The sequence below is a fragment of the Orcinus orca genome, chromosome X (assembly GCF_937001465.1).
Source record: "Orcinus orca chromosome X, mOrcOrc1.1, whole genome shotgun sequence".
NCBI lineage: Eukaryota > Metazoa > Chordata > Mammalia > Artiodactyla > Delphinidae > Orcinus > Orcinus orca.
In genome coordinates this window covers 10,038,183-10,050,737 of record NC_064580.1, presented here as the reverse complement: position 1 = coordinate 10,050,737, position 12,555 = coordinate 10,038,183, and the positions used below count along the sequence as shown (strand labels likewise).

General features: G+C 41.5%; 1 protein-coding gene across 4 annotated transcripts in view; it reads right to left on the bottom strand.

The window, feature by feature from the left end:
• FRMPD4 (FERM and PDZ domain containing 4) overlaps window positions 1–12,555 on the bottom strand; it is a 542,080-nt gene that overhangs the window by 48,985 nt on the left and 480,540 nt on the right. For all 4 annotated transcript variants that reach the window (XM_033415080.2, XM_049704911.1, XM_049704909.1 and 1 more), the window contains exon 5: window positions 672–717. In XM_033415080.2, coding sequence (XP_033270971.1) covers window positions 672–717 — 46 coding nt within the window. The remainder of the gene's footprint in view (window positions 1–671; window positions 718–12,555) is intronic.

The window sequence follows — 12,555 nt, the reverse complement described above, 5'->3', positions numbered from 1 at the left end:
AAGGGATTCATTGTAAATGTAAATGAGGAATCCAGTTGGGGTGATGGACGTGTTCTCAAACTGGATGGTGGTGATGGCTGCGTACCTCAGTAGACTTTATAAAGATCATGGAATTGTACACTTGAAATGGGTGAATTTTACGATATGTGAATTACACCATGATAAAGTTGTTTTTAAAAGAATCATGGGAACTGAAAGCAGTACGATTTTAATCACTCCCCACCTTCCTGACAAGGCCGCTGAAACGTCCAATGTCTCCACCAAATTATTTAAATGGGGGTAAGAGAAACAACCATGCTTCAACTTCCTACAATTAGATATTCCCTTTAGACTTGTGATGCTTAAGCTGGAAACTTAAGAATCACAAGGAAATTCTTGAGTTTTGTGTCATTTCTAGATGTGAGAGGCACAAGGGACTGAAAAGTTGATTTTCAAGTTATTTAGGAAATGCACCACTTTCTTTTCTGTCCAATGAAGGATCTGCTGTCATGGAGTACAAAATACAAATAACCAAGATTTTGGAACTGGTCCTGTGAATGCATGTTATTTCTCTCTGCTGTTAGTCACTGGAGTGGAGTGGGAGGGGGAGACTGGAAGTGCGAGATGGTGTGTGAAAGTCTATTGTAACCCGTATCTTTTTATAGATGCACTTTTACTCACAGGACACTTACAGGGTAAGGCTGAATGACAGCGAGGAGTATCGATTCTTTGCAGCTTCTGTAAGAGAGAAAACAAAATATTTATGATATGCGCAGAGCCTGGACTCTATCGGTGACGGTGCTCTTTTAAAACAAAATGTGTGATGTTGGCGAATGTTCCTTGGGCTCCCAGGGCAGAGAATCAAAGGGCTCACAAGTGGGCTTTCAGACCACAGAGAAAACTGGAATCAAATGTTCAGCCAGTGGAAAGCTTCCTATTCGGTTTATATTGGGTGATATTATCTGCGACACCAAACAGCAGAGCCCTAAAATAAAACTCGCTGAGGGAAGATTGGATTTTAAAAGCATCAACTCAGTCTCTCAAAATGGATTCTCCCCTTCCGATTTTCCTTTAGCCGCTTAAAATGTCTGTGTAATTTTCTGGAAGGGGATAGAGTTTTAAAAATTCTATCAATTCATTGAATGTCAGTATCTTCTTAGCATCATGAAAGAAAAATGTCACTGTAGGCTTCTTATGTAAAAACAGTATCCCAGTAAATGTGACTTCCCATACCATGTGGCTTTCTAAGGCTGCAGTAACAATGCCTACGACCTTGGGCCGATAAACATTTCAGATGGGCGCTCACTGGGAAATATTGTTCACCATAGGGAACACTGTGTGGCCAAAAGCAGAACAATGTAATATAATGGTTTATTTAATTTCCCCCAAGTAACCCAAACCTTTCAAATAACTCAAACCCTTGGGGGAAGACCATATTATGGGTTATAATGGTTTTTCTTCCTTCCTTCCTTTGTTCCTTTTTTATCCTGAGTAGGAGAAAGGTCACTTGCCATTTTCTTGAGGTGGAGCTGACTTTTTTGACTGTAGGAGGTAATTAATTACCTGCTTTTGTGATTTCCTGCCCAAATGACTAAAGCGAAGGGGATCTGTGGCAGTGCTGTTCTCTTGGAGAAGCCACGACAAATTGCATTTCTAGCATTAAGTGCTCTACAGCCCCTTACTATAAGCCCATTGCCTGGGGAGCACGATGTGACTTGCCCCAGCGGCGGTAGCGGTGGCCCCTGACGGAAGGAGTCGGTCGGGGCAGCGACGAAGAGAAATCAATGGAGAGGAGAAAGAGGACTAGAATTCAAGAACTGGAGGAAGAATCGAATCAGAACTGATGGCGATGGTGGGGAGGGCCTGTCTGATCCCATCAATTCTTAGTTGCCAAGGGCTGGCGGAAAGCCCCAATAATCGGAGTGGCAGACAGTGTTCCCGTTAGAAGGACTAATAGAGCAACAGTGTAATCAAATGAGAATTCCCAGTGGCTGGGATGAATGATCTTGCTTTGCTGGTGGCCACGGAGCCCCGTGTAGCAGTTCTGGGGAGCAATCTGGCACCCCTAGGCAAACTTCAGCGTCACGAGCACTATGACCCGGCCACTCCACTCTGGTTTATATCACAAAGAAATTCTGCCACTAGCCTTTAAGGGAATGCGGGTGAGGATGTTCCCTGCCGTGGAATGCATGGAAGTGAAGCACTGGAGGCAAGGCGGGTGCCAGCACTAGGAGGGTGGGCACGTGAATGTACGGATGGAGTGTCGTGGAAGGATGCGGCAGGAGGAATCAGAGTGTGGCAGCCGTGGTGTGGGCCTGTTTGTCCTGCCTGGCCTGCTCTACTCAAGTCTGCCCCCAGAGCCCTCAGCAGCAGGCAATGGGCCCAGAACTCATCGTCAGGGCACAGCTGATTGGACCCGAGTGTTGGAATGAGGCCATCAAATGTCCTCTCTCCAGAATCAGAACTAAGAGACACAGACAAAGAGAGTTGGGAGCCGAGTCACATTCATGACTGAACAAGAAAGAGTAAAGGTTACAGATGCCAGGGGTCCCCTGAGCAGGCCTGGTTCCCACCATTCCTGAGGGCTGGTTGCTCACCATTTTACATCAGTAAAACAGCTAATGTAAAATACCTCAGTATGATACGTATCATCAGTTCTGGGAATGGGCTTTTACCTCTCTTTTCTCTCATCTACAAGTACTTAATTATTACTTGCCAGACAAGGAGAATTAATGCCATAATGCTTTGGGTCCCTTAGGATTCCAATCCTAGAGGGGAAAAAAGATAGAAGCTACATGTGTTCATATGTTACAGGGTGCTACGATGATGGGGCAGATTCAGCTGAGGCCTCATGCCAATCGCCCCCACATGCCAAAACAGGGTGCTGCACACTTTCAAAGGAGGTATTAAAAACCACAGTTTGGGACTCTTATTCATCTTGGGGTCTTAATCATGACGTAATTTTTAAAAATGGTAACAGGGAGAGGCCTGAGGAAGCAGCACATGCCCAAAGAGCAGAGGCTATATTTGCAAAATTATTACCCTTCCACTGAGACAGGCCTTAAGTGTGCAATTCCTGTGGATGATATCTGGAAGACACGGTAGAAGTGGTGCCCTGGGGTCATTTAATAAAGGCATTGCTCAACTGAGCTTCTTCCAGGGGCAGGAGGGCCTTAGTAGAGAGATGTAGAAGCTAAGGAGTGCTGGACATAGCCCGCCGTTGGGTACCATCTGACTCAAGGGAACTGCAGTTGGAACAACTCAACAGAGAAGTCTTCCAGAAATCTACAAATGTGTCCACAAGTCAACCTACACGATCTTCCATGGACAGAGGAAACCAATGTCGGATTACCTTGGTGACAACTGAGTGAGAACGTTCCTGCTTTTTACCTCACTGTCGTGGCCTCATTTCAACGTGGAAGGAGCCAAAGCTAGGGAAAAATGTTGGGGAATGCCCCTTAACCCAGTGCAGGCTTCCCAGGCCGGATATAGGGGCAAGGGAGAAATTCTGTGGAGTTGGCGGTTTTGACTATTACATGACAATTGAACATTTTAATTACAGATTACAGGTTGTTGTGATTACAAGTGTCCAAGTGACTGGAGAAATTTTCTGAACCTGCTCAATACATTTGCAGACCTGCCTGAGATTTTAATGAAGACCTGGCCCTGGAGAGCTCTTCTGAACGGGCAATGGGGGAAAAGAACAGTTGCTTTACGATTCCATCCTCTGAGACCTACTTGCTACACTTATCCCCAATTTCTCTTTACTTAAACTGACATGAATAGATCACATTATTTGAGTCCAAACGATCCTTGACTAAGACAGTCCGAGCTTAGAACCTGAAGAAGAAACAGTAAAAAGGTAAATGCAAGAATGAGGGGTATGAGGTGGTAGGATGGATGTGCCCACAAGGCTGTGGAAAAAATGCTCATTTTCCCTACAGCAATGCTCAATGGCACCATATTTATTTATTCATTTCTGGAAAAAGAAGAAAATACTCACAGCTCCAGTGCAGTCTGTTAGGAGCAGACAAGCCCCGGGAGGTGGACTCATTATTCATCTTAGATGCTAACAAAATAAGCATAGACTGCATTAGCTTCCTACTGTTGCTGTAATAAATTACCACAACTTAGTGGCTTAAAACAGCACAGATTTGTTATCTTACAAGTCTGGTGGTCAAAAGTCTGAAACGGGCCTCTCTAGGCTAAAATCAAGGTGTCAATAGGGCTGCATTCATTCTGGAACCCTTTCCAGATTCTGAAGACTTCCTGTATTCCTTGGTTCATGGCTCCTTCCTCCATCTTCAAAACCCAGGCAAAGTAGCATCTTCAAATTTCTCCCTGACTCTCCTGCCTTCCTCTTTCACCTATATGGGCCCTTGTGATTACACTGAGTCCACCTGGACAATCCAGGAAAATTGCTCCATCCTTAACTGAATCACACCTGCAAAGTTACAGGCTCTGGGGATTAGGATGTGGACGTCTTTAGGGGATCATTACTCTGTCCTATCACAGAAGCTAGCTTCTTTAGTTATCTAGTGCTGCATAACAAATTACCATAAACTTAGCAGCTTAAAACAACACACATTTCTTATCCCACACTTTCTATGAAGCAGACAGATGAGTATGATTTAACTTGGTCATCTTTTTCAAGTTCTCTGATGAGACCACAATCAAGTGTTGCCCAGGGCTGAGGTCTCATCTGAAAGCTCAGCTGGGAAGGATCCATTTCCTGTGGTTTTTGGCAGGATTAAATTCCTTTTGGGATTGCTGGACCAAGAGCCTCAGTTCCTTGCTGGCAGGTGGCTAGAGGTCATCCTCAGTTCCTTGCCACATGTGCCTCCTCAACATGGCAACTTGCTTCAAAAAACCATCAAAGGAGAGGGACTCCTTTGGCAAGATGGAAGGTATAATCTTAGGTAACACAATCATAATCATGGAAGTGATATTCCATCACCTTTGCCATATTCTGTTGGTTAGAAGCAAGTCACAGGTCCCACCCATATTAAAAGAGAAGGAAATACACAAAGTTATGAACAGCAGGAGGCAGGGACCATCCATGGGGCCATCTTAGATTCTGTCTGCCACACCAACAAAGAAAGATTCACAGCCAATTAACCTACAAGTATCTCAAAAGTAGTGTCCACCCATGACTTCACCTTACACAGAACTTTTTTCTGTCAAGAATGTCAGGAAGAAGTATTGAACAGTACACCTTGTTAATTTGAAAATGGGAACCATTTTTCAAAATACGTCTATTATATTTACAGCATTTAAATTCTTTGTGTCTATAGTAATTCCCTGTAACTTGCCTGAAACATAACCTATATTGATTTTAATTTTACCACTTAAGGAGTAAATGAAGTTATCTGAAGTGAAATAATACATTCCAATATGTTATTTAACATTAGGACTGGGGATATGCTTTTCTTCCGTTTTCTCTCGCCTATAATTATTTAATTATAACCTGCCAGACGAGAACAATTAACTCCATAATGTTTTGGATTCCTTAGAATTCCTAACCCTAAGATCCTAGGAGGAAAAAAAGAAGACCTAAGCCATTTACAAACAGCCTCAGCAGGAAGATTAGACTTCAGAACGGAACATGGCACATTCAAGTCATCAGATAACTTCTTTTTATGAAGGCTGAAAACAGCTAGGGACTTGAAAAAAAATCCAGTTGGAAGCACATTTAGAGAAGTATTATTTCATAATAAATGCCAAGTGAATTTTCTACTTCTAAAGAGTAATTTCAAATTAGAGTGCCAATATTTTTTAAATGGTTGAATTTGAGAAAAACATCATTTTAATCCCTGTATCACAGTGCTGACCTGCAGAGGAAGATACAGTCTAACCTACACTAAACCACTCCTATCAAATTTGCCTTTAATTCCTCTCTCTTCATTCATTTAACAAAAAGTCTTTTATTTTTTGATGGTAAGTCCCCTGAAACATGTTTGGGACACCCAGCATCAGGGCTCGCGGGGCATTCTTCGCCACCACATCCCATTTTAAAATTTCATTGGATGGGATTCTGTTGTAGCAAATGAATAACCTCAGATTCTAACGAGGCTTTCAGTATTAAAATCCCTTTCAACAGTGAAGCTAAAGTTGGTGTTTGCTTTCTTTTAGAGCAGGATAGCTTGGCACCTTTCTTAAACTGATTTTCCCACTTCATATTTACATGATCTTTTTTTTAAAAAATAAATTTATTTATTTTTAGCTGCATTGGGTCTTCGTTGCTGCGTGTGGGCTTTCTCTAGTTGCGGCTAGTGGGGGCTACTCCTCGTTGCGGTGCGCGGGCTTCTCATTGCGGTGGCTTCTCTTGTTGAGAAGCACGGGCTTCAGTAGTTGTGGCACGTGGGCTCAGTATTTGTGGCACGCAGGCTCTAGAGCGCAGGCTCAGTACTTGTGGCACACAGGCCTAGCTGCTCCGCAGCACGTGGGATCTTCCCGGATGAGGGCTCGAATCCATGTCTCCTGCATTGGCAGGCAGATTCTTAACCACTGCGCCATCAGGGGAGCCCTTTACATGATCTTAATATTGCAATACATAATCACATTGGCATGCGCTATTGTATACTTCCCTTCTAGACCGACTAAACAGATTCCCCTGACTAACTCAGAGATCAATATGAATTTACGTTGTGAAGAGCAATGAGATCTCCTTAGAGACTGGGAAAACAGAACAAAATGAAGCATAAACAAAAAACCACTAAAATAAAAAGAATATATTTTATGTCAAAATTCAAGAGTCTTGCTTTAAAAAAAGTCCAAACAAGTTAACGAAACGATTTTAAACTTCACAAGTAGAAGGAATCAATTCATGAAGGCTGAAAGGTTAGGCTTTTAAAAGGCAAAATAAAGAGGTAATTTAGGGCGATATATGAAAGAATTTTGTGAACTGTAAAATGACATCCTAACATAACTCGAAAGACTGATGTGTGGTATTTTTATTTGGAAAGAAAGGTGGTAAGGCACAGTGAAAGGGTGTTTGAACTCCCACTTCTAAGGCAAATGCGTGCACACATAAGGGTCTTTCTTCTACCTGAACTTCAGAGTTCTTCAAAGAGATTAGAAGAATATTCTTTTCTGAAAGCTAGTGCATTTCAGCCCTTAAACTCTGCTGGTGGACAGCCACTGTTTATGTAAACAAGAACAGATTAACAGCATTTATCCAATGACTCTTTGCTCGGAAGAACCTTTCTTCAATCGTAAGGTATTATGAAGCCATTGGGACGCCTTCTATTTTCTCTTCCTACCTGAACCTGGAGATGTGAAAAGAACACAGAGATTTCTGGTGCCTAGCCATAATATAAAGTCAGCCTAGCCAATTGCTGGCAAAGCTGGAGGAAAGAATGTTGCCCCTCCTTTTTAGAAAAGTCACCACAGGACTACTTGAAATGGAGGTTTAATACAGTTGACCTTTCCACTGTTCTAAACAGAGACTGCAATTATCCACTGTATCGATTCCTAACAGGTACTGAAGCCATTAGCCGGAAAGAATGGAAACAGCTAACAAACAATCAAGCATGCAAACAAGGCCAACACATTAAGGCTAAGTGTGATCTGCCATGGACTTTATGAAACATTAGCACTCTCCCCATTGTTGCTGAACCTTGCTTTGCTTCCATAACTGCAAAGAAGAGGAACAGGGTTATTTGTCATTTTTCACTTAGGTTCAAGGGATGCTGAGAAAGAAAATGGGCATAACGAAGCCACCATAGTCATCAGGGCAAAAGACAGAGGAGGTGAATCAAAGAATTCACTTGTCCAGGAGCACTGGCTTGCCTTCTACCTATTGGACAGACAAGGTCTCTCCCACTACCATTTTCCCCTTGATTGAGGGGTGATACTGCTGATGCAATTATATGCTGCCTGTAAGAGATGAACTTCAGCTTGAAGGACACACATAGGCTCAAAGTAAAGGAAGGGAAAATGATATTCCATGCAAATAGAAACCAAAAGAGAGCAGGGTAGGTATACTCATACCAGACAAAACAGACTTTAAGGCCAAAATGGTAACAAGAAACAAAGAAGGTTACTATAATGATAAAAGGGTCAATTCATTAAGAAGATATAATAATCATAAATATATATGCACCTAATATCAGAGCACCTAAATATGTTAAGCAAATACTAACAGATCTGAAGTGAGACAAGTTTGGTAGCCAAAGAGAAAATGATGAGAATTTAAGGAAAGGAGAATTTATGACTTACTAAGTAATACGTTAAAGAGTTCACCCTGAACAACTGTATGATCATGTGGTTCATCTTTTCCCATCTGTGATACACAGGCTCCAAAGATGGTCCTCAATGAATTATACCTGTGGTACTCACATCTTTGTGTAGTCTTCTCCTGCTGAATCTGGACTAGTTCTGTGACTTACTTTTGACAAACAGAATATTGTAGAAGTGACACTGCATGACTTCCAGGCCTTGGTTGGAAGAAATCTAGAAGCCTTGCAGTGCCCACATGGGTATCTTGGAACATTCACTCTGCAAGAAGCCACCTGCCATTTAAGTCCAACAACCCTGTGACCACCATGTTGTGAGGAAGCTGGCCCTGTGGAGAAGCAGCATGGGGAGAGGGAGACTCGCCTGGCCAGCTGCAGTGGGGTCAGCTGTCTAAGTCCTGGTAACAACACACGCGTGAAAAAGCCACCTTGGATATCCAGTCCAAATAAGCCTTTATGCCGCTCCAGCTCCAGCTGTCATTGAACTGCAGCCACATGAGCGAAAGCAGTGAGAACCATGTGAATGAGTCCAGTCAACCCACAGCATCGTGAGATAAGAAACTATTTTTGTTAAGCCATGACATTTGTTGGGTGGCAGTAGAAAACTGGAACATCCTCTGTCCGTAAAGAGTCTGAAAATTATGTTTTTTAAAAACAGGCAATCAAAGGAGTCAAATGGTTTTGAAATTGAACATGTCTCCCTTAACGAGGAAGGGAAAGTATCCAACCTTATGATTCCCCAGGATACTGGAATGGATACCCACACTTAAAAAAAATACCTGTCATACAGACATGTGGAAGTGTGGGAAAGGACGCTCTAACTGCCAGAGGTGGGGCTAGCACAGTTGTAACATTAATTATGGGCTTTTGGAGATTGGGGTGGCGGGGAAAAGAACTACAAACTTAAGGGAGAGGAAAAGACCTAAAGACCTGCTCAGAGTCTTGGACCAAAAATGCTTCACTACAAAGAAGAATTTTAAGAGCACAATTGGCGGTGCCTTGTGGGGTATGTATTTGAACTTTGTAGAGGAAGGATTAAAGCACATTGTAATTTTAGGTGTAGAATTAAATAGCTTACATACAATCAATGACTTGAATATAAACCTAGGGAGAGACCAAAATTCTTTGAAAAGTCTAATGCACATTTTACTGAATGCATTTAAGGCTTAGGCTGTGGTTTTCTTTGTGAAGAATATTAAGCTATTCGGTTAAAATCCATATAAATGATGCAGTGATTATCAAAATTAACATTTTAATGAAAGTGTCTCATTTCAAGCCCTTTATTTTATTGTATTTTTTAAACCTTTGTAGTAAAATTTCAGGTTAGGCACTCTGATTTAGAAACTGCTACTAAGAGAGTTTTATTGGCATATAATATTTGGTTTTGGTTTGACCTAAATTTTTTGTCCATTTAATTCATTTTTTGCTGAATGAATATTGCCTTTGGCCTTTGAATTACTTACTCTTTAACTAATGGATGAAACTGGTACTTATATTTAAGATTCATAAAGGGCAGCAGGAACTCTTGAGATAAAAACTAAATTATTTTATAGACCTGTGTGACACTAAACAGCTCTTGCCTCATACATTCCTTCAGTAAGTATTTATTGAGTATCTAGCAGGTGAAAGGCATTTGGGATACAGCAGTGATTTTCAATGGGGAATGATTTTGCCCCTAGGGGATATTTAGCAATGTCTGGAGACATTTTTGTCACAATTGGAGGGTGGCTGTTACTGGCATCTAGTGGGTAGAGGGCAGGGATGCTGCTAAATATCCTACAACGCACAGGACAGACCCCCAAAACATGGTCTGCGCAAATGTCAGTAATGCTGAGACTGAGAAACCCTGGGCTACGTAAGACGTAATACCCCCTGCCCCCAAGGATAACCACTATCCTGGCTTCTAACACCATAGGATAGCTTGATCCCCATTGGGAACTTATATTAATATAATCACATAGCGTAAACTATTTATTTTCCTTTCTTCTTTTACTCAGCGTTGTGTCTGAGATACATCCAAGTCGTCATGTGCCACTGTGTGAATGTACCACAATTTCCTTATCCATTTTACCACTGATGGACATTTGGGTGATTTTCAATTGGAGGCTGTAAAGAATTGCACTGCCATTAACATCAGTCTTGTATGTGTCTTTTGGTGAATATACGTGTGCATTACTGTTTGGCATATTCCTAGGAGTGGAACTGCCGGGTCATAGGGTATGCATGTGTTCAGGCCAACACCCTGTTTTATGTGGCTACATCATTCCCTCCAGATCTCGTGATATCTGTATCTCTTTAATTCTATTGGTTCTAATAGTCTTCCTTTACCTTATTCTTTCACTCTTTCTCAGCGTCTGACTGAGCTCCTTCTATTCTGCCGGCTATTGGAACAAGCTGCAATCCATGAATACATGCTGTCATCTACACACATACTCTTGAGGGCATGTGGAGAAAGTGCCAGTATGACTGAAAGCCATCACTTTGAATAAGCGATCAATTTATGTCTCACAAAGGAGGGTTTGGAGAAGAATGTCTTAAAGTTACTTAAGAAGTAGTTAAAGCTTTGTCAGCTGAGTGAGGGGTGCAAGAAGGCACAAGCATGCAACCTGCAACAGGCCCAGGCTAAATAGTACAAACTCTATTAAAAGTATTGGGAGTCCCAAAGTCCTGGTGAGAGGTTGGTAACAGCTCACCATGACGTCTTTGGAAAGGACAGGGTTAATCTACATCCTCTCATTCATTTCTGGCTGCTTGACTTGCTTCCAGTATGAAAGCATTCTTCCCATCCTATTTCTGCCTGTCTATATCTTCAGGGATGTGTTATTTGAAGAGTCCAATACCAAAATTTCCAAAAGCATTCTAGTTGGCTCAGAACATCTGAAGAACTCTCTAAACCAATGGCTATTTACATTTAAATTCACTAAATAAAATTAAATTAAATTAAAATCCAATTCTTCTGTTACACGAGCCACATTTTAAGTGCTCAATCGCCCCAATTACAGGCTATCATATTCCATCACTGCAGAATTATCTGTTGGACAATGCTCTTCTAGATGCTTATCTAGAGATATTTCCCCAAGGACTACCAAGATGATCCTCCTCCAAAATTTTAGCATGCTGCCTACCTTATTCTAAAGGAAGGGGGCAGTTTGGCCAGCTGGATCCGATTGTTGGAAGGCAAACAGACAGAAATGGTGTCCAGGGATAAGAAATTACGTTGTACAAACCTTGCAGCAGCCCAGTCTCTTGAAAACAATTTTTTCTAGTTTATCCCTCAAATTAAGAAATACTATATTTTTCTAAAATAATATGGTTTCTAAAGATTGTAAGTAATACTGTTTCAGTATTTCCCCAAATGTATTCACTGTGCCCAAGTGCATAGAAAACTGGCAAAAACTTTGAATAACACCAACAATCATAAAATAAGAACTAAATTAAGAGCTAATATGTCCTAAATGATTACCACACGCCAAACATTGTACTACTTATGTTACTTGTGTTCCCTAATTCAAGCTTCCCAATAACCCAGTAAAGAAGGTGTTGTCATGTCCATTTTAGAGATGAGAAAACTGAGGTTCAGAAAGATCACTTAAAAGGTCCCAGTTCACACACTCAGTAACTGGCAGAACCAGAACATAGATTCTAAATCCAATGTCCTTAATTGTTAAGTTGTTCTGTGGAAATTTTGATACGGATCTACAAGCACAGAACTTAGAAGGCACCGGAGTGGCATTTCGGCAGCCCTGGTAATGCTTCTAAGGGTGATGAGTATTATTAGTACTTATAAGAAGCTTCTATTTCTCATATGATTTGGGGCAAATCGCATCACCCCACTGGGCTTCACTTCTTTCATCTGGAAGAGGAGGGAGCTTGGACTAAAGTAGTGGTTTTCAAACTGTGCTCCATGCAATCCTTCTGAGACAGGGACACGTGTCAGTGGGAAGAGCTCTGGATACTCCTGTGCCTTCTCAACCGGAAATCCTCCACTGCTTTATGTATGGGGACTGTGGGTTAGGTTTCTGTTGAAGAAAGGGTTCTACTGCTAAAAGCAATAGGAAAACCAGTGGATAAAATGATTGCTACTGCTTCATCAAATTCCAATAAGCCTTAGTTTGCAATTCTAAATCCAATTTTGAGTTCCATGAAGGCGTCCAGCATCCTCGTCTAACTTAGAGAACAAAGGTTTATTGGATTTTGTTGCTTTTCTATTCTTCACGTTTTAAGAATGACAATAATATTGTTTGCAATTTTATATTGCAAATGTAGAGCAATTCAGTAATAATCACAACACCCTAGGAGCTAGGTAATACTATTATCCTCATTTTGCTGATAAGGAAAT